This window comes from Gracilinanus agilis, chromosome 1 (assembly GCF_016433145.1).
Source record: "Gracilinanus agilis isolate LMUSP501 chromosome 1, AgileGrace, whole genome shotgun sequence".
Taxonomy (NCBI): domain Eukaryota; kingdom Metazoa; phylum Chordata; class Mammalia; order Didelphimorphia; family Didelphidae; genus Gracilinanus; species Gracilinanus agilis.
The window spans coordinates 767,712,190-767,734,543 of record NC_058130.1 but is presented as its reverse complement, the minus strand read 5'-3'; the positions used below and the strand labels follow the sequence as shown (position 1 = coordinate 767,734,543).

General features: G+C 42.6%; 1 protein-coding gene across 3 annotated transcripts in view; it reads right to left on the bottom strand.

Moving 5' to 3' along the window:
• Window positions 1–625: 625 nt before the first annotated feature.
• The window catches only part of RNF10 (ring finger protein 10), a 34,362-nt gene continuing 12,633 nt past the window's right edge, over window positions 626–22,354 (bottom strand). The window contains exons 2-17 of one of the 3 annotated variants that reach the window (XM_044673907.1): window positions 16,819–17,015; window positions 15,326–15,525; window positions 14,598–14,688; window positions 13,309–13,493; window positions 13,086–13,222; window positions 12,213–12,430; window positions 9,096–9,248; window positions 8,526–8,817; window positions 8,195–8,328; window positions 7,611–7,728; window positions 7,287–7,388; window positions 6,346–6,495; window positions 5,242–5,342; window positions 2,576–2,633; window positions 2,310–2,468; window positions 626–1,842 (exon numbers count right to left, since the gene is read on the bottom strand). In XM_044673907.1, the coding sequence (XP_044529842.1) occupies window positions 1,766–1,842; window positions 2,310–2,468; window positions 2,576–2,633; window positions 5,242–5,342; window positions 6,346–6,495; window positions 7,287–7,388; window positions 7,611–7,728; window positions 8,195–8,328; window positions 8,526–8,817; window positions 9,096–9,248; window positions 12,213–12,430; window positions 13,086–13,222; window positions 13,309–13,493; window positions 14,598–14,688; window positions 15,326–15,525; window positions 16,819–17,015 (2,372 nt within the window). In that variant the 3' untranslated portion in view covers window positions 626–1,765. Of the gene's footprint in view, window positions 1,843–2,309; window positions 2,469–2,575; window positions 2,634–5,241; window positions 5,343–6,345; window positions 6,496–7,286; window positions 7,389–7,610; window positions 7,729–8,194; window positions 8,329–8,525; window positions 8,834–9,095; window positions 9,249–12,212; window positions 12,431–13,085; window positions 13,223–13,308; window positions 13,494–14,597; window positions 14,689–15,325; window positions 15,526–16,818; window positions 17,016–22,354 lie in introns of all 3 variants that reach the window. The other 2 variants (XM_044673915.1, XM_044673922.1) reach the window with 2 other exon arrangements.

The following is a 22,354-nucleotide window of genomic DNA, read 5'->3' as shown; positions in this document are numbered from 1 at the left end:
ATCTGGCCTCAGCCACTTCCTGTATGACCCTGGGCAAGTCACTTAACTCTCATTGCCTAGTCCTCACCACTCTTCTGTCTTAGAATTGATACTAAGACAGAAGATAGAGAAGGGTTTAGAAAAGAAGAAAATAAAAACATATTTTATGTTTGATGCTATTAAATGTAATTTGTATTAAACTATGTGTTGACTTCCTTGGTTGGTCTTGGAACCTGAAATAAATTACTCTCCTTAATGGTTGCACTTGGCTCCAAAGAGAAAAGGACTAGCCCCACCTTGGAATGTCCCATTCCAAGCATTGTGGAAGCTAACCAACACTAGAGTTTTGTTTGGGTTGCTGGGTAAAGAAACCACATCCCCAATCTGATCTCTTCTCTTCCTCTTCACTTCCTGAACCCTCACAACTGCCCATTCCTCAGGCCTTGTACAGCTTCTCATCTCCAGCTCCCTCTTCTTCCAAAAACGGGAGACTGCCGCTGTGCAACTTGATGTAAAAGAAGGCTGCACGTGTGTTTGGGAGCTGGATACAGCCTGGAGCCGATTACCTGGGGTTCAGCTTGGCCAACAATCCTGTTTGGTTGTGTTTTGTTTTTTTTTTTTTTAAAAAAAGAAGGCTCACGCTTCCTCTTGTGCATATGATTTATTGCAACTGTTTGCCTTCGCCATTACGTTACACCTAGAGGTCACTTTATTCAACAACAAAAAACCCACATCACTGAAACTGCTTCAAACCAAACCACAAGCAGCGTGTAAGGAGACTGCTCCAGAAAATGAGGGAGGCAGGTAGATGAGGCATGACTGCTTACGACCCAGCTCAGCACCAAGCCTGTGCGTGCAACCCAATCTGCTCTTCCTACATCCCAGCCAGAGGTCCTAGCTCAGCAGTGGTTCCCTCTGCCAGATACACTGCTGTCCCTGCTTGTGTCACTCAAACCCCTCCCATAGCTACCTCCTGCCCCGACCGTGAGGGCAGGGATATGGTCAACAGCAGCTTTCTAACCAATCCGATTTAATCACTTTTCCTTCTTGAGCCATCAAGGTAAGCGACTGAGGGAGAAGCCTCCCCTCTCCCAAGCAAGCCCAACATCCAACTACTATGTACCTGGAGGCCTAAAGCCCTATGAAGTTGGCACTACAGGCTCTCTGCTGGTCAGAAGAAAAACAATTGCAATTTGAGCTGGATGTCCTAAATCCAATCTACTCCCACACCCTTCTGTTCTTTAAAAAAGAAAAAGAAAATCCAGAACAGGTAGAAGAGACTAACTTGTAAAAAAAAAAAAAAAAAAAAAAAAAAGATGTGAACTGTGATTAGTGTGTCCTCTAGAACCAAGATGCCCTGAAGCTTCCCCTGTGAGACAGGCAGCAGAAAAGGGGGTCAGATTAGTACAGCTGTACCCCAGAGTGAGTACACACTGTGGCTGCGGAAGGAGGGCTTGGCCTTCCAGGCACCAGAACGAAGCTGGACTCCAATGGTAAGACCACCCGCACATAGGCCAAAGGAGACCGAGTTGGCATGAACTCGAAACCTTGACTAAAGGTTCATTTCTGTGAGTGTCAATACTTTATTCTGGTGTAAATATGGGAAGCTGGAAAATACACTGTATTTAAATTAGTTCCTTTGGTTTCCCCTGGATCTGTGGAAACCCCCCCCCTCCCCCAACAGAGCTAATCTGTGCAAACTCAAGTCCTTAAAAACTATAGCAGCAAAACAGAGCAAAGGGGAAAGCAAACAGCAGACGAGAGGACAGGGGCCTCATCTGGAGCATCACTTGGTGTGGACCACCGAGGTGCTGAACAGCAGCTTCTTCTTCTGTTTCTTCCTTTTCTTTCCTCCCTTCTCTTCTGTTAAAGGAAGTGCAAAGCCAGAGCTTAGCTCACAGGGCTGAGATGGCCAGAGGCCCAGGGAAATGATGGCAGCCAAAGGCAGGCCCACCCAGAGCTCACAGGCCATTAGGAGAAGAAGCAACCCTGAGTCTGAGAGAGCCTCAAGAACAAGCCAGCTAGTAACTGTGGACACCTGGGAGACAGAAGTCCTCCTAGAGGCCTTCAGTGCTCTGGTGTTGCCACCGAGGCAGAGATACAGACAAAATGGTTCAAGTAGGGGACATGAAGGGGAGAGATGAGAAACGGGAGCTAATAAGCAGCCTTGGAGAGATGGATTCACTTTAGGCTTTGATCCTTTTTGTCAGTGAATTCCACTATATCAAAATGGGCCACAATCTACTTTAACGAGTGCCGTGTCCAGCTGCCGAGGAGGAATTTTTTGTTTAAACACAATGGACTAAGTAGACTGGCTTCTCCATCCTTACCAGAGAGGAAGTCAGAGGAGGCCGGTGTGTCCAGTTTCAGGAAGGCTGCTTCAATTGCTTGGCTGAAGGAATTCTGGAAGCTGGGCACAGGCACACGGTCAGAGTTGTCACTTTCCCCATCACTGTCCACAGGGGCAGGAGGAGCCAGAGTGTTCTCATCTAGAAAATGCCAGAGCACTCTCAGTGCAAGGCTCCTGAGCCACCTAGAACCATAAGACTCCTCTTACAGCTAGGGCTCTAAACGTAAACCAAGCAGTCTCCCTCACCTTTCTTGGAGGCAGTTTTGGGCCACATGTCTGCCTTGGCTTTTCCAACCCTCAGCATCTGCCAAAGAAAAGATAGGGTTAAAGCAGGTCAACAAAACCTATTCCTGATCAACTGCACCCTTTTACCTTGACCTTGGCCTAGTAAAGGGAAATATATCCTACTAAGCCTGGACTAGAGCAGTACTCAACAGAGTGGCCCAGGCTAAAGCCAGTCTATTGACCTAGACCAGTGATGGGCAAACTTTTTAAAAAGGGGGTCAAAGGAAAGGAAATGCTCATCTGTCAGTCTGTTTCTAAGGCAACTCTTTGGAAGTTTCATTGTATTGTATCCTACTCATTGTATTCATTAAATTAGGAATAATGTCGGAGGCCTGTAGCCGGATAGAACATTTCAGGGGGCCGTAGTTTGCCCATCACTGCCCTAGATAAATTTCTTCACAAGTGACTGGAAAGAATATATGGTGGGGCAGTTAGGTGGCTCAGAGGACAGAGTACTAGAGAGAGGAACTCCTGAATTCAGATCTGGTCTTAGGTACTTCCTAGCTGTGTGACTCTGGGCAAGTGGCAACCCCAATTGCTTTGCTCTTACTTAGTATTGATTCTAAGACAAAATTTGGTCCCTGACACATCTTCTATCTGTCCTCTTAAAATCTCTGCTAATCTAGGAATTCAGATGTGATGAAAATGAGCAATTTATGTATTCCCTTCCAATAAAGGCAGAGAGATAAAGTAAATAGAGTTCTAAGGCCTAGAGTCAAGAAAACCAGAATTTAATTTCCACCTCAAACACTTGCTAAACTGTGGGACCTTAGGTAAGCCATACCCAAATCCCATTAGCCTCAGTTTCCTCAAATGTAAAATGGAGATAATGCCTGCCACTCAGGGTTGTGCCTGGCTATAGTAGGAGTTTCTTTCCTTCTTTCCCATGCTAGCTGCCTTCAGCTTATCAACTCTCCATTTTAATATCTCCTTTTTCAGACTGCTCAAACCCCTTTGCTGCAAGTTGTAACCTTCCAATTAAGAGTCACTGGCTCTCCTGAGATTCAGCCTTTGCATTTCTCCCCAAAGTATTTGAAATCAACAGCCCCTCCAACCCAGAAGAAAAGTGCATTTCTAAGCAGCAGTCCCACCCCTCCAGGCAGACTAGGCCTGGTTTGTCAAGCTCACAAGCCACCATGAGCTATCTGCCATTTGCCAACGACACCATAACTAGGCAGATGTCTGGAAGCTGTTACATAACAGAAAAGCATGTGGTTTTTTTTGTTCTTGTAAGGATGACTGGAAGCTTGGTGACAGGAACAAAGAGTCATTCTCAGTAGGATTTCCTGGTTCTAAACAGGTGCTCTTAACCTTCCAGAAAGGTACTGCTTTACTTCTTGATCCAGGCAGATGTTTTTGCCCATAGAATGGTAATTTTGTTGAAGGAGACATGCCATCTGGATTTTGAATATGATGTTCTTAAGGAACCTCTAGGCTAATCTAATTTCAGAAGGAGGAAAATCAGCAACCCTAAGACAACTGCCAAACTCTTGGGCACTTGTCTGCCAGGCTCTGACATCTAGGGGTTAAATATCAGGCCCAACCCCATTCCATCATATTCCAGTATTCAATTTCAATCCATTACTTAGCAGGACCAGCTTAAACGTTCTTTGGTGAAGGCCAATTCTAGCTCCTCCAAGGAACTGTCTTGATCAAGATTTTAAACCAGTTCATCCACCAAGACTTTTAAATAATAAAACAACTCAGACTAAACTAGTGGTCAAGGAAAAATAAGTTCTCTCTCAAAAAACTTAAGCCACAAACAATCTTCACTAACTGTAAGAAGAGAAAATTATTAAACTATCCTGTGAACTGGCTTGGCTAGTCACACTGCCCTATTATTTCAAAATATTCTACCATCTTAAAATAGTAGGGCTTCACTGCCAAGGGTTTTACAAAACTAAAACAACCTTTATTCCCCCACTCCCCCACCCTTGCCAAAGTGAGGACAGGATCGTGTAAAACAAATCTCTCCCTGAACTGAAAAGTTCTCAAAGGGAAGAAAACTGCCCCTGTAGCTAGGTGGCTCAGTATACTGAAAGCCAGGCCTGAAGATGGGAGGTCTTCAAATGTAGCCGTAGGCACTTCCTAGCTATGTGACCCTGGGCAAGTCATCCAACTCCAATTGCCTAATCCTTACCACAAGCACTACTTAGTACTGATTCTAAAAGAGGTAAGGGTTGTTTCCTTTAAATAAAGGAAGGGAACCCAGATGTCCATTTTATACCCACAATGCAATAACTTTCAAAGCTCATTAATATCCTCTCCATCCGTAAGGTTGGCTCTTCCTTGCAAAAACCAGAGTCAAGGTATTCTCTGGACTCACACCGACTGCTCCATCTCTTAAGCATTCCAATCCAATAAAGGAATCTTCCCTATAGTCATCAGGGGGAAGTGTGGCTATTACATTAACTTGTCTATTTTCAAAAAAGGGAATACAGAGCTCTCAAAGACACCCACAGATCTGGAGAAGCCCAGAGAATTAGGTGTCAGGGTTTTGAACATACGGTAGCAGTCTCAATCACCAGGTCCTTTCAGTTTAGATGGCATGGATCTTAGAAAGGTCTAAGACAGAATAAGCAGCAGTGCCAAAGAGACTTCTGCATCTCTGACAGCAAAAGGTTTACCTGGGCAAAAGAAGGAAAGGGAGACTCTTCTTCCAGGCTCCCGACACAGAATGAAGGGTTGGCCTGACCTTCAGTGGGTGACAAAGAAGCCAACATAGAGTCTGCAAAGGGAGAACCAGAGACCCAATCACAACAGTGACTCAATGAAAAGGAAAATAAGAAGAATATGAGCTAAATAATCCATAAAAAAGATATTAACCAAATTTAACCTGTTATCTAAAATTAAACCACTTTACTTTCTCTTAGGTTAAAAAGCTTGGTCTATCACCCACACTGTTGTTTACAGAGGAATTCAATTCTGAAACAGAGATTCAGATGTTTATGTGTGCATAAACATCCTTCCTTCCCACTTGAAATGTCAGCTGGCTCCCAAGCTTCAGAAGTCCTGTCCTAGTCACTGTTCTTGAAAGCTGGTTTTATACAAGAATCTCCACTTGGAAGATCTGAAATGAGTAGTATAAGTGGACATGGAGCTGGGCAAGCCCATCAGCCAGCTCCTTTCTAAATTTGAGCTAACAACATGGCTCACTCTGCAATCCCCAGACTCTAGTGGCTAGAAGGGCCTCCCAGGTCATCTAGTACAACCCATACCTGAGCAAGAAGTCACTCCACAATATGACAATGTGTCATCCAACCCAACTCCACTTGAAAACCTCCAATGAAGGGGAGCCCACTGTCTCCTGATGCAGCTCATCCCATTTTATGAGCTTTAATTGTAAAGAAATTTTTCCTTATGTCAACCTGAAATTTGCCTCCCTAGGATGTCTAATCATCATGGTTCTAAGGATGTGATGGTGAGAGCCTAGCTGGAAAAATGAATTGCTTCTCTCTCTCAATACCTCTGTGTTCATTTCCAGCTAGGACTGTCCAGTACTGCCACTCCTGAAGCCCTTGCCTGGGCCGGTCACCTCAGCCTACTTTAAAAGGGTGGTCTTCTTGACTTTCAGAAAATATATCACATGAAAACAACCAAAAAACACCCTACATTTGAGGAGTTCTGGAAGGAGAGGCTAATAACTTCAGCACTGGTGTTTAGTGCTGGCATCCAAGTCAGGTAACTTCTGTGACTTTGGACCAGTGGAGAGACAATGACTTGACACTCACCTGCTTGGGACCCTGGGCTTCTGCTAAGAGGAGACTGTGAAAAGGAGCCATGGCCCTCAGTGCCGGTGAGAACCAAAGTAGGATCAGAGGAACAGGCATTGAAGGCAGGAAACTGCTGCAGATTCTCTAGAGCAATGTGGACTTCAGGATCTGTGAAGGAAGGGCAGGACAACTCAATCACAGCCAGGATCTCTCCCTCAGGGCAGAGGCTTCCAGAGCTTGCCCAAATTTATGAGAAGATCACAGCATCCTTGTCCTTGTCCTCATCCTCCAACCCACCCCACCCCAAGCTAAAACTATGCCCAAGAAAAAGAGGCAGAGGATGTGGGTGCTCATCAATCCACAAGAGCACTGAACCTCCCAGCCCAACTGAAAGACCAGACAACACTGGGGATGGCAGAAAGAACACCAAGATCAATGTCAGAAATTGTGTTTGAATTCCAGACAACTTACTTCACCTCTCTCTGGGTTTCAAATTCCTCATTCATAAAATGAAAGCACTAGACTAGACTTTCTCTAATTTTTCTGGTGTCTAGAAGACTTAAACTGGAGCCCCAAGGTACCTCTTAATTAAGTGCATGATCATGGGGAAGCCACACCTGGGGACACTCAAAGGACAAGCTTCTTTATTAGTAAACTGAGGATGTACTTACTATTGGCCTTTAAGACCAAATGGCAGGTGAGTCACTGCCATTTCAGGGGCTTAGGCCACCTTTTTTTTTTTTTTTTAAACTCATCTTTTATTTTAGAATCAATTCCCACTACATAAGAGTGGCATGGGCTAAGCAATCAGAACTAAGTGACTTGCCCAGAGTCATACGACTAGGAAGTGGCCAAGGCCGTATCTGAACTCAGGACCACCCATCTTCAAGTGCGGAGTTCTTTCCAAGGAGCCTGCCCTCCCCCACCCCCCCACCCCCGAAGGCAGCCTTCTCACTTACATTTACCCTGCTTCTTGTTCTCTTCCATCTCAATCCTGCGCTCTCTCCGCCTCTCTTCCCGAGCCTTTTTCTGCCGTAGCCGCCGCCTCTTCTCAATGTCATCTATGGGTCAAAGGATATGACTGAACAAAGTACATAACAGTGGAGGCACAGTCAGATGTCTGGTACCACACCTTCCTCATTCCCCAGCAGCAGTGCCCATAGACTGAGTTACACTGAGGTAACCTTTTCCACGAAACTTGACTCACTTGGGCTGAAGAAGCTGCCACGCACTGGTTTTCTGACCATAAAAGTAAGTACAACACACCAGGGAGAGAAGCTCACCTGAAAACATGTCCAAGGTTTCCTTAGAAACGACAGGTGGCTGCAGAGCCAGTTCGCAGATGCTGAATTCACAGGTGAGAGGCAGATGGCAGAGGTAACGATGCCGTTGTCGAACATCCTACAGTGCAGAGAAGCCAAGTGTCCAAGAGGGAAGAGGCTCTACCAGCCCCAAGCCTGGGCAAAAGCCTCAGTACTAAACCAGCAGCAGTTTGGAGGAAGGGCTCTCCCAAGGCTGCCCTATGCTCAGGTCACTAAAAGGCTTGGCAGCTTACCTAAGCTCAATCTCCATAGTCTTTTTTTTTTAAAACCCTTACTTTCTGTCTTAGTAGCAACTCCAAGACAAAGGGTGAAGGGCCAGGCAATGGGGGTTAAGTGACTACATGCCCAAGGTCACAGCTAAGAAGTGTCTGAGGCCAGATTTGAACCAGGTCCTCCGGTCTCCAGGCCTGGCTCTCTGTCCACCAAGCTGCCCCCTTATCTCCACTCATCTTAAGGATTCAAAGAATTATCAGTGCTTATCTGCTCACACAAAGCCCACCATCACTCAGACAGAGTAGCCAGCTCTCTCCACCACAGTTGCTCACCTCAGACATAGAGTAGCCAGCTATCTCTACCACGGTTGCCGTGATCTTCTCAGGACTCTGCTCCAGACTGCCATATTCCCTCACGAGGCAGCGTACATTCACAGGATGCAGAAACATGTACTGTCCGTCCTCCGCTGTGGGCAAGAGTCACCATCACCATTCATCAGTCTTCTTTCCCTCTCTTGGATTTATTCTTCCTCAAGTCTCGAAGCCCTCCCAATGGTTGAGTATAGGAACAGACCCCTCTGGTAATCTGGTCATCCCTTGGATTAAGTCACAAAAACGTTCAAAGCATGTTCAGAGACACCCAGCCCTCCTCAGTGTCACTAACCTTGATAGAAATAGTAACAAGGAGAACTGCCCAAGGATCTGGCACCAAGTGTGGCCTTGGGCTCCTCTTGGATGAATTTGCTGCAAGTGGTCCCTTCTACACCATTTCCATCTATTATCTCTGAGTCGTATACCTCTGGTAGCATCTCAGGCTCCAGATCAGTCACTGTTGCCTCCTCCTCTTCCAGCAGGCGGGGAGAAGGAAGAGGAATAGGAAGCGGAGCTGAGGAAGATCCTCTAGGGTGAGGGGCCATAATTTCTTCATCAAAAGCTGACAGATACTCCAGTATACACTGTTGAAACAAAGCAAATTCAGCACCATCCCCAGGAAAAGGCTCAGACCTGGAACTCTAATGCTCACTGTCTTCTTTCTGAGATATCACTTAGCTAGCCTAAAAATGGGAATCTAACCACCAACCCTACACCTTGTCAGAAATGTTAAAAATGAATAAGCACATGGTTAAAGGTTATGGGAGCCCTGGTTACCAAGACAAAGTACATGTCTACAAGCTCACTAGAAGAGACAGGTAAGCAAAGACACAGAATGATCAGCACCAATGAACACACCCACCTCAGGCCTGGGTTGGAGCAAGGGCTCTTTGTCCAGGGGTGGCTCTTTGTCCAGAGGGCCTGCTATCAGTACCAGTTCTTCAACGGCTGTCACGACATCAGTGACCTGGCCACTTCTGGTTTCATCCAACCCAGATAAAGCTTCTTCTCGAACCTAATGCCAGAAGAAACCTGTAGTTCATCATCTTATCTTGTTGAAAGATAAAATTGTTTTTTCAAGGAAAGGAATCAACATCCTCTCCCAGGAACAATAGTTTGACAAAGAAGATTGTGTATGTTGTACAAACTGAGAATCTCAGTTCAGGACACCATCCCACAGGGAAAGGAAACCCAATCTGAAAGTTCTCTGGGAGCCAGAGATGTTCTTCCTCGGTGTGGATGAGGCTTTTTCTCTAACAAAATAATCCATCCATTCTAGCTAGCTCAGGCATGATAGGATCTCTGCTCTGAGTCGCTGTGATCAATGATTGAGAGTAATCATAAGGGATGTGCGAAAAGACCAGAACACTCACTGCTGGTGTCACCATAGCCCCAAAGGCCAAGGGGCAGACTACTTTACCAAGCCTGCTTGCAGGCCTCCCTCCTCTCTTCCCCATCATATACAGTCCTATGTGAAAATCAAAAACATGGATGGTGGTAGAAATTAAAGGACCAAAAATAAATATGACATTTTAACTTGAAATCCAGGCTTCTAAAAGAGAAAGGACACCTAAGAAAATTCCAGTTTCTGCCACTGTCGATGCTCTGAATGTCCATTGGGGGTCACTAGAGGGGGACCAAATAATCTCAACAGAAGACCAATTTCCTCCAGGTTAAATTCTCCCAAAGCTACTTGGAAAACCTAGAAGTTGGAAAGCTTTCTAGAGAAAAAAAATCTCAATTGACCAGAATGCTCCAGTAATAAGGCTTCTATTACTTAATTACACAAAAACAGAATGAAAAGCAAACAACCAAAAAAAAACCCAACAATACTATACCAATTTAAAGTCAACCCAGAGGCAAAAAAGCTGCTCAAAAAGCAGTTCCTATAGTAAGAACACAGCATCCATCCTTCCTTTCTGGTCATCAATAAACTGAATGTTTTCGGGGATATATTTGTTAGACTGCTGGGAAATCTGTTTTGTCAAAACAAAACATATCAAATGAAAATGTTTAGAAATTTCTTTTTTGTAAAAAATTCTTCTAAAATCAGAATGTGTAAACAGGAAGGGCCCTAAAAAAAACTTGGCCATGCTACCCCCCTTCACACACATATACAGGTAAGTGTAAACCTGGCCTAAATGCTATTTGGATATTAGAATCAGTACTTCTAATTCAACAAGTCAAAACTGCTTCTACCTGCTTTGCACTCCTGACTTCCTTGTTTTTATTCATGGTCCCCTCCTCTTCCAAGTCACCTTGGCTTAAGACCAAGAGTTATCTTAATTCCTTCTTCCCTGCCCCCTGGAGGCAACAAGTCCCCACCTTTGGGGCAGGCATCTGTCCTCCCTTCTTCTCCCCTTTAAAAACCCTTATCTTCTAGCACAGAATCAAAACTAAATATTGGTTCCAAGGCAGAAGAACAGTAAGGGCTAGGCAAATGGGAAAAAGTGACTTCCTCAGGGTCACATAGTTAGGAATGACCTATCTTTTTTCATCCTCCTGCTTGCTTACCAACCTGTTTCTAACAATGATCATTTCTCACCAGATATTAATGGAAGCAAGGAAACCATTTAGTAGGCAGAATCTTTTCTCTAAATTATTCTACTTATTGCCTTTGCTCAAAGCCTCCAAGTCCTTAAATTTCCTTAACATGGCATCCAAAGATATGGATCATCTGATTCTAACTCTCCCTCCAACCTTATCTCTCATCATCTCTTTCTCCCACCATTATATACTCTGGTCAAATTGTACTTCTCTGAGGCTGACCTTCCCCAGGGCTTTCCCCACTGTGCCCCATATGCTGATCCCTACGTAATCCCACAGGGTGCCCTTACCTTTCCATATCAGGCCATAAAAAATATACCCAACCTTCAAGGCTTGGCTCAAATGTTCTTCCTTTCCTCACAAAGGCTTTTTTTTGACTTCTCAGCCAATAGCAAAAACTCTTACTGATACTTCCAAAAGCATTTCTCTGTACCTCCATCATAGTACCAACCAAATTCTAATCTTACATAATTTTTTTAACAAACTCAACAATCACCACCAAAAAAAATAATCAAATATTATAAAACAGGGCTCAAAACATGTCTCAAACTTCTTAGCTTTTAATGAGGAAGAACTAAATAAATTAAAAACAACAAAAAAAAACAAAGATGCTAATCTGTGATTTACAAGGAGGCACAAAAATCTACCTATTTTTGATCTTGTTTTCTGTCTTCCTAAAAAAGGGTTATATTCTATTAGATTATTTGTATAATTGCATCATAAACAAAATATATATATTTGAAGTCTGTGAGTACAGTTCTGGTTGTGAATTGCTCTTCAATACTTTCCCATACACCTTTCCACATTTCCTTTCTTGTCTCAGATTAATTTTTTTTATGGCACCCATCTCCAGTTGTAGAGCACATTGACTATTTCCAATTCTTTGCTATTACATTTAGAATAGCTGTCTTTTACATACAGGCCCATTCTTATAATTTTGCAATAAAGTCCCAAGGATGGAATCTGAGTCGCGCATCAGATCATTGCCATTATGGCTCTTCAAGATGTATGCACCTGCCTGTGGCCCCACAGACAACATACTTGAGGGCCTCAACTTTGCTTAGAATACCATTTACTCCAGGACAAGCTCCAAGAGGGCAGGAACCATATTTTATTCATTTTCTTCATCCCTCATGAAACCTGGCTATGTCTCAATAAAGCAAGCACTCTAGAAATATATCACTGAATAAGCTAATTAAGGATTTAATTGTAATAAATCCACTCAAGTCTATGAAAATGGTCCACTGAAAAGAAATGAAAATAAAGAATTCGGGATCATGATTCTAATCAACCCACTGTTCAAAACTAACTCATGGGAAACATGTGGTGAGTTAAAAACCTCAAACTTGCCAATGTACATGATTTCAACAAGAAATCCCTCTCTTCAGCTTGCCTCTCAAACAGCAACTGCTTTCCTCCTTAGTCTCCTCACCTTGAGCTCTTGGAGGGCCGCCTCCACAAAGCAGGCCTCTGGAGAGTGCTTCTCTTCTGCCAGCTGCTGTTCCAGGGCTGCCTTCTCTTCTAAAATCACTCGTTGGAGCACCTGCTCCTTGGAGGCCAGGAGGAGCTTAGAGTACTGGCTGTGCTGGTCATCTGTCCAAGGGGGGGGAAAAACCCCAAAACCCCCCCGACTTGGTGAATCTACTAATGCTAAAATCATAAGACCAAAATAAAGACTCTTTCAGTATCAAGGTTACTATTGTGTATAAAATATAATCAGGCTTAAAAACTGAGGTTTCACTTCATTTTGCTGGTCTTGGAATACTAATAAGAGAATCCATATCCAGCAGCACAACTGAGAACAGACCAAATTAGGACTGTCTACCACAGTCATGTCAGACTCAAACACAAGAATCCCCTCTGTTTGTAGCCACATATGAACTTAGAAAACTACAAATTAACATCTATATTATGTTTTATTTTTATTTATTGTCAAACATTTCCCGATTTCGTTTTTTAAAAATCCTTACCTTCTGTCTTAGTATCAGTTCTGAGAGAAGAGCAGTAAGGGCTATGCAATTGGGGTTAAGTGACTTGCCCAGGGTCACATAGCTAGAAATATGAGGCTAGATCTGAACCCAGACGGTCCTCCCGACTCCAGGCCTGGCACTCTACCATCTAGCTGCCCCCTCTTCCCCAATTATATTTTAATCTGGTTCTCATAGCACCTGGGAGTTTGAGGACCACTTGCAGACCTCAAGTTTGATAATTCTATCTATCTACTCCAAAATCAAAGATAACATTCAGCAGGCTCTGGAGAGGTTGTGCCAGGGTCCTAGTAAGCAAGCAGGTAACTTAAACTCACCTCCCAGATGAATAGGCTGTTCTACATTCATCCATTTGGATTTGGGTAAAGCCACTAAAACACCCTTCTCCCTTCTCATGAGCTGCATTGTGATGGTATCGCCAACAATGTATTGGCGTGACTCCGTAGCAACAACACTATAATTTGAGAAGAGAACCGTCAAGTGGAGAATCTTGCATTCACCAGAAGGTCTATAGGCTGCTAAACTGCTTCTGATCTTTACCTCTTGAGATCCTTCTTGTGAACAGAGCTGTAACAAATGGGACATTTACTCCAGGTCTTCTCACTCAATGAAAGGTAGTGGAGGATGCATGCCCAGCAGAAGATATGCCCACAGCGAGTAATCTTGGCTGCAGTTGGTGGGTAAAGGCATATTGGGCAGGATGGCACTTCATGACTACAGATGCGCTAGAAAAGCACAAGAAACAGAATAGGTAAGAACACTTACCAACCTGCCCTGGCCATTCCATACACTCTCCAAAAATCTTTGGACACTCATGTGTTGGATTGTAGATGAGAGAAATGATGGGTGAATCCTATTTCAAAGCAAATTTATCACATTTTAGAGCTCATATTACATAGTGTATAATTTTCACAAAACCCAAGATTTGAAAAAAAATTTTGAGAAAACACTTCATGGGGTGTTGGGAATTGTAGTTCTAGGGTACAGATATTAATTTCACAACAGGTAACCCAACAGGTGACATGAAGTTAAAATGTGTTCTATGCTCAGCAGAATTCAATTTCCAATCAACTCAGAAGCATCTTGAGTTTGCCTTCAAGTGGCATTGAGATTCATACCAACAGAAGCCCACATTCTTTCCAAAGCAGAGAGAGAGGAGGAAAGTGATTCCTTAAAGGTTTCCTCTTGCATTAGAAAAGACATATTAGATATCAGGCACGCTGGTATGAGTCAGCAAGAGACCATTCAAAGGCTTCCCAGAACTCTTAGCTTTCATAATGAATGCCAAAAACAGCTAGGACTTATGACTTTATTTTTCCCTTCTTCTGATGGGGAAATACAGCTGTGTGGCTCATTCAGCTGCTGGCTCTATTCCTAGAAACTGGATTTGGGGATATTTTTACTTTGACTAGGTCCAAATATCTGCCCAGCATGTATGATATCCAAATAGTCTGCTGCAAAATGAAAATCATGTTCCGTGTAACAATCACATTCTGGGTCTAAAAGTCAATTCTTCCCTCCCTCCAAGTTCAAGTGGCTATTGCTTTCTGACACATGAGATCTTTAATGGAAGGTTAGACCTTTTTCTAGAGATCAGAGATGACAATTGAGTTTGCTCTATCCCATCTAGCCCCAGAACCGGTGCTACACACTGAGTTTCTGATCCATGGAAATAAAAAGGGGGAGGGCAGGGTTTAAGAGCTTCGCAACTAGGATTCTCCATTGGAGGACACAGAAGTCTCAGCAGAAACCTGATCTGACAGAGGGAGAGAGGGATCCCTTGGATTTCCTCACCCATACCCACTGTCAAGCTTAGCTGTGCTACTGACCACTTGTTCCACAAAGTCCCAGTTGACCAAGGTATCAGGGTCGGCAAAGTGCACTGTGTAGTCTTGGTCTTCGGACACAACAAATTGGCAGCTGGAAAGGGATGGGGGTTTGGGGGAGGAAAGAGCAGTCCATCAGATCTGGCAAATAACAGCCACCAGGCTATCCAACTTCAAGTCAAAAGCAGTCTTTTACACTATCTCGTACACAGAACACTACACTTGGGTGCTGCATATAATTCTCTCTTTTAGGAGGTTACAAAAGGTCTAGTGGACATTCATTGAACTGAAATTCTAATATAGCAAAACCCGGACCCCTCCTCCAAGCCTCTCTAGAACTAAAAATAGACCAGAATGCTGCTTTGTCAAGAGCTAAGCAGCCAGTTTTGTCCCTGGACACTGGACTTGGAAAGCCATGGAATAAATCAAATGGCAACCTGGCCTCAATCCAAATTTCAGCCTTTGAGTTACGGTAGGCTCCATACATCCTTAGAACGATATGTGTCTTTTATCACAATTCTAGGGAGTGATATCTGAGTAAGAAAGCAGTTTTATGCTACACTTGATAGCAAGGTACTCCACCAGGTCAGCCTGGACTGGAGCAATGAACTAAGTACCTTCTTCCCAAACGATTCCCTCCATTCACCTGTCCCCCTCAGCAACAGCCTCAAGAAAGCTCTTGCCCCGCTGGCTGGAGGAGAACGCACCTCCCCACCCAGGATTCTACTCACTTGGCCTGTAAGAAGAGCTCCTTGTTAAAAGGCTTCTGTCCCCATTTGTTTCTCTTCCCCCAGTTGCCATGTCCATTGCCTTCGAAGTGACCTGCCTGGCCACGGGGTTCAAAAGTGAAATTCAGTAAGTGGTTTAGGTTTATCTTCTTAGGACCAGAGAACTGGGCAGGGCTGAACTCTGCCCGTTGAGCCTCTGCTACCTTGAGGAAAAATGGCAACATTTTAGATAAGACTGAATTGCTATAGATGCCAGTACAGCACTCACTGCTCATTAAATTTTCCTTTGACCATTTGAAAAAATAAAGCCATAGGTAACAGATTAAAAGGTAAAACAGAGAAAAACAAAGCATTTGCCCACTTCAAAGTTTAAATTAGGCCAAGTAAGGAACAGCTAGGGAGCACAGGAGATAGAGCACCAGGCCTGGGGTCAGGAGGACCTGGGTACAAATCCAGTCTCAGACACTTCCTAGCTATATGACCCTGGGCAAGTCACTTTTAACCCCAAATGCCTAGGCCTGGCTGTTCTTCTGTCTCTGAATTGATACTATGACAAAAGGTAGGGTTTTAAAAAAACAACAAACAAACAAAAAAAAAAAACAAGAAAACAGGCCAAGTCAAAGAACCCCCCCAGGGCTAGATAGGGAAATCTTTCTCAAGCAAAATTTTGACTAAGACAGTTTGCCCTCCTGCAGGGCAATAAGTTATCTAAGAACAGAAAACAGCAGGAACCTTGAATTTTAATTTTATTTCCTCCTTTAAACAAAATCCTCTGAGATGCCTACTTCTTCACCCTTGTTAGCTGCTTCTTCCCTGGGCCAGTCTCTGCTAACACTGACCCTTGGCCTTTCACTCCCTAAGGAGACCAACCAGCTGTAGCTCCCTCCCACAAGCTTAAGGATCTTGCCAGAAAATACTCACTCCAACACATTTCTACCCATTTTTTAAATGAAAACTGACAGAATTAGAACTTGTGGGCTAACTCCCAAGCTAGAAATAAAGCTTATCAGAATCAAATTAAAAACCAATTTAACAAGTGGTACAAATACACAATCATCTGAAAGAGAAATCCTATGGCCCAGCCTCTAGGCACTCTCATTATGAGACGTTGTCATGCCACCAAGGAGTAGCTTTGAGCTAGACAGCCAGGATACATATTAATATCATTCTATACCTAAGAAATTCCAACGATGATATGATGCCAACTTCAAAACAAGTATCTACACAAAACTAAAGTTACCCAAGTCATCCCAAACACCTCAAAACCCAGCCATTATGATGCTGTGATTGGCAGCCATCTTGAAAACATCTCCTGCCTCCTGAGGCAGAAGGAGCAAGAGTTTCAAGAAGGGCAGAACCTTCACTCAAGACTCAAGGCGATACTTCAATGATCTTCACTGTTGCTCTACTGCCTCCCTTTCCACGGACAAAATGGAAGCACAACTGGCAGGCTGCCGCACTTCTCGTAATCCAAGGAACCTTCTCAGAAGCCTTACCTCATCTCGTCTTCCACCATTAGAAGAAGAGCTAAAGAGTTTGCTGCTGCCGCCGCCCCTTTGAGGGGGCGTCTTGTTAAAAGTTTTGCTTTTCTGTGAGTTGGAGCGACGGGACTGGTTGGTAAAGTTTTCATTTTTGGGATAGGAAGTTTCACGTTTGCGGTTATAACGTTTGGATCCACTCGCATTCTTTCCATCTAAAAAGTGAGAAGATAGGAGTTCCAAGTTTCATGAAAAGTCTTATGATACACACCAGCACCCCATACCCTCCAATGGCCATTAGACTTCATTAATAGATGACAAAAAACAAAGACAAGACTAGTTGAATTAGTTACAATTTAGTTTGGGAGGGGGGCACCTAAGTGGCTCAGTAGACTGAGAGCCAGGCCTAGAGACGGGAGGATTAATATCTGGCCTCAGACACTTCTAGCTGTGTGACCCTGGGCAAGTCACTTAAACCCCAATGCCTAGCCCTTATTGCTCTTCTGCCTTAGAACCAATAAACAGTGCTGATTCTAAGATGGAAGGTAAGAAGTTTTGTTTTTTTTTATTTAGTTTGGGTTCTACCGGTTCAAACTATTACAATGAAAATTATCTTGAGAGATTGCATTTTGGGTACGAATACCAGTTTGTTGATTATATCAGGTTTATTGGTTAGGCCAGCATGGTAACCAATAAAGTGACACAGGTCTCCATGAACATCTTAAAGGATGAGGGACCTGGAAAACGGGTCGGGCAGTTGAATAGTTTTAGGAGTTCATCATTCAGCCTCTACCTTGAACATCCCAAGACATTTCTAATTGGTAGATAGTTAATAGTATATTTTATATATACTAATAACTGGTAGGTAGCTAATTAAGAGGTTATCTATCAAACCATCTATCCCTCCCTATTCTCACAGGTAAACAGATGAAGGATTCTCTCCTTCATTTATTAATCAAATTCTGTTAAAAAGATCTTTGGGATTCCTAAGGACAAAAAAAAATGCAAAAAAGCAGTAGTCAGATTGAAATCTCTGACTCAAACCCATAAATACACAGTAATTCTCCCTAATATACAGGAATTGATTTAGGGTCTCTCTATTCTAGAGCCCTGATATAAGATATATACAGGATATGAAAAATGAACACAGAAAGACTTAGAGGAACTGGTGTAAACAAACACGCACAGTGAGGAACCCAAGTTGAATACATAATTAACAATTCCTGATTATTCAAGTTAAAGCATGTGAAAACACACATGAAAATTAAATTCAATCAAGAGAGTAGGATTATATATATTTTACCGAGAAACTTTCAGTGTTGTACCAACATGCTTTCTTTAAACCAGTAAGTATAAGTTCAGACTAGGCATCTCACACATGTATATAAAACAGGCATAAGGGCAGCCGGGTAGCTCAGTGGATTGAGAGCCAGGCCTAGACACAGGATGTCCTGGGTTCAAATCTGGCCTCAGACCCTTCCCAGCTGTGTGACCCTGGGTAAGTCACTTGACCCCCATTGCCTAGCCCTTATCATTCTTCTGCCTTGGAACACAGTGTTAATTCCAAGATGGAAGGTAAGGGTTTATTTAAAAACAAAACAAAACAAAAAAAAAACAGACACAAACTCAAGATAACCCACTAATATAAAGTTTCCTGGTTTAGACCCTAAATTCGGTATTAACAAATATCACTAGTGGATTAAGTATAAAAATCAGAGTGAACAAAACTTTAGGAAAACCTAATAATAATGCCTGTGATTTTTACCCTAAATTGAACCCTTAAGGGACCTTCCAACCACTTGCCCCAAGCCTGACACCTGAAGGAAAGCATAAGATAATACATTACCAGATAGTATTCAAGCTAAAAAGATCAACCAATGGGTGAGAAGCCCCTAAAGCAGCTTTTCCCAAAAAGTGAAAAAGGTTCCTCTTATACTTAATTCCAAAGAAAGGCCAAAATCCAAATAAAAGGAGGCCTGACTCTGAGTCAAAGGATGGCCTTGGCACACTCTGCTGTTTACTATCTATGGGACTTGGGATAAGTCACAACCTCTCTGGGACTCATTTTCCTCCTCTGTAAAATAAGCAGATTTGACAAGATAATCTCCAAGTTCTGTCTCCAGTTTTAAATCCTATAAGCCTTCTATAACCATTCTATTTCTAATTTATCTGTATGTACTTTAATGCAAAAAAGGAAATCACCAAGTAAAGCAAAATTGTGGATATCTTCAAAATACTTTAAGAAAAGTGAGAAAGGCAGTTTACTTAGTAGCTAAAGAGCTGGCTTCAAAGCCAGAAGACCTAGGGTTCAAATTTCACCTATGATATACTACAGGCTTTGTACCCCTGGGCTTCAAGTAAGTCCCTTAACTTCTTGGGACTCTAGATACTAAGGCCATAGGCTGCAGGGAAGGTGCCAATATGCATACTGAAGGAGGGAATTTCCTTACCTAGAAGTTCCTTATAGAAATGAAATCATAGGTCCAGTTTATAAACCATAAATAAAAACAGAAATTTGGGCAACTCCACCCTGCAGTACCTGAATAAGTCATAGTAATAGGGACATGCTCAATACACAACATTGGCAAGAAAAATGAAAAATTCTCCTTCAGTAAAAACTTATCCAAACTAAGTCAAAACCACAAGTTCATTGCTTCATGAAAACAGAAATCTAGTATTTATAGTAGCTGGGGAGGGGGATTGGGCTTAATTGTCAAATGAAGGGAACTAAAGCTCTGCCAGCCAGGCTTTCTCCCCAAATTATATGGGTCAAACCAACATTATTAGCCTTATAAACTAGAAAAAGACTATTTTTGGAAGTCAGAATGGCTTAGTTGACTTTTAAACCTGAATGCCAAACAGAAAGTAGACTGACACCTCCCAGAAAATGAAACTTGAGAATAAGCAAAGGTTCCTTCATGTTTCAGCTGGAATGGTGGTCCCCAAACCCCCATGCTTGATAGGTTTTTAAGTGGGCTATATATAGCAAATCCACAACCTGGGTCCCTACACTCACCCTCTTTGTTCTACTGTCATTTAATGGCAAAATGACAGCAATCAGCAGTTTTTACTGGCTGTTCACAAAAAAAGGGATCCAGTCTGGATTCACTCATTTTTGCATTCCTGAAAATTTTGGTCTAAAGCAGTCGCTATGATTTTCAAACTCTTGAATCAAGTGTAATGCTGAGTCTTGTTTCTCTATTTATATCTGCTACCAAGGAGAGGTATCATAAATGTCCTGCATGTTAGGAAGGATTTGATTTTCCAAGAAGGTGAGTTTGATGTTAATCATGGAAATCCCCAGTGGACTCATGAAAATTATGCTGTTAATCCCTCAAAAAACCCCAAAAATTCAGAGGCAGATACTTGCACCTATTCATTTCCTAGGGAATTAACCTTGAGAAAAGAGAGATTTTGTTAGGGGGAGAAGGGAACAATGAAAAACAACCTGGCCCATATTTTCCAGTTTTGCTTTCCTCAATTACTCAATGAGAGCAGATGGTCAATTTTTAATTCTAGAGATGACCACAAACATTTCAACATTTCTTAAGCAAGTTATTTAGGCGTGACTATGAAGCAACTGATGAGGATAGCTCAAAGTGGATTTAAATAACTAAGGTTAGACTCCGATTTGCAAAGACTGTCAACTGGACCTGAGGGTCAGTCTTCAGGATTTCCCTCACCTATTACAACACTGGCAAGGAACAATTTCATAATGCTTACCGAATCATTCTGACAGAAAACAAGTCAGGGAAATACTCAGTTCTGAAACACCAGATGACTGCAACCAACTGCATTACAAATACATGATTTTACAGCTGTTCTCTACCCCAATCTTTTTGCTTCTATCATACCACAGTTATCTAGTCAAGACAGCAGAACTGAGGATCTGGATGTGTTTTCTCCAGCTCTACACAACAGGCAGTGGAAAGATTGCGGGTGCAGTCAGGCCTGGGGCCCAGAGATAAAAATTCAGAGCACTATTTTTGTAAGGAGGCTGTTTGTTTGTGGAAAGCTGGCTAGTCTAACTTAAGGGCAAATTTTTCTTAGCCAGACAGTGGCTTGGCCAATAACAAGTCATTTCCAGACTATTTAGCATAAAGAGTTAAGATAGATCTTCACACTCAATGTATTTCTTACTTCAGGAAGCACTTAGTCCTGACTAATGTTCCAAAACAGAATAGGCAATGTTAAATGGCCCAAGAGCTCAAAATCTGCAATGGTCAACAAAGCAGGGTTTAAAAAGCTTAATATGGAGGCGCTGTAGGGCCATGTACAGTCAATGAGACAAGGTCTCTGTCCACAACAGAGTCTCATTCTCCACCTCCAAACTAAGGACTACATATCATTTTCAACAAGATTCACAACAAATGATTTGGCAACATATCCATACAGAACTCTTAATTGTGAAAGCACTGACAGGTGCTACTGGTTAGGTCAGAGCAACAGCTAGGAAGTTATTGCTGCTGATTCATAGTAAGGGCATGGTCAAGTTCCTTACCCACAACATTTGGCAGAGTAGATGACACACACAATCAAACTGGTTTGCATACAGGTTCATCATGAGGTTAAGGACCTCGTTTAGATGACTTTATAAATATTAAATGGAAAACATGTAGTTGATGTTTGGAATTGGAGGCCATGTAGGCATAGTTCCAATAGGTAGTTCCTTTACCTATTTTATGGCATGGGCAGAAAGAGGCTATATGTAAGCTCCTTGGCCCTCAGTAAAAAAAATTCAAAATTTCTCCTTCAGTGGTCCTTGCTGAATTCCCACATAGTAGGACTCCAGCTCAGAAGACACAAACATTCTGAAAATGGTTTGGTTTTCAGATTTCCAAGGTCATCCTCTTCCCAAACGTCCTCTATAATCCTGAGAATTTTAAAATTTGCACTGCCTGTTGGTATACAGTAAAGGAACAGGAACAGTAGAAGGCCATATTAACCTGAAAAAATTGCCTCAGTCCCTAAACTTCTGCTAACCTCTACAGTGCCTAGTCCACACCCCAGTAGCATGGAGTAAGTTTTATTTCTGGGGCAACAACTGGGCTTTGCCTCATGCTTGCTATGAAGCTAGGCTTCCTTCTTTCTATTCATTTGCTTTCAAGCTTTCCCTTCCTTTTCTCTCGGGATTTTTTCTGGGCCACATTCATGGGATATTTCACTATGAAAAGTTCTTACAACTGTGTCTTTTCATTCTTTACAAGAATATTGCAACAACCTACTATTAAGAAGTCGTAGCTGTAAAATTCAATGCTACATCAATGTCAGTTACAGGAACATAACAAAGGTAAATAAGGGGTATTATCTGGAAAAAATCGCCACGCTGTAACTGGAGGAAAGAACAGGCCATTCCAATTTCAAAAGCCAACAAAATCTGAAGTATTTCGATGAAGAGTGCACACAGACTGATTACAGCAGATGCTGACAAAGCACTTTTTAAAGGCCTGCAAAAGAATATATATATACACACACACACACACACACACACACACATATATATATATATATATATATATATATATATATATATATATATATATATATATATATA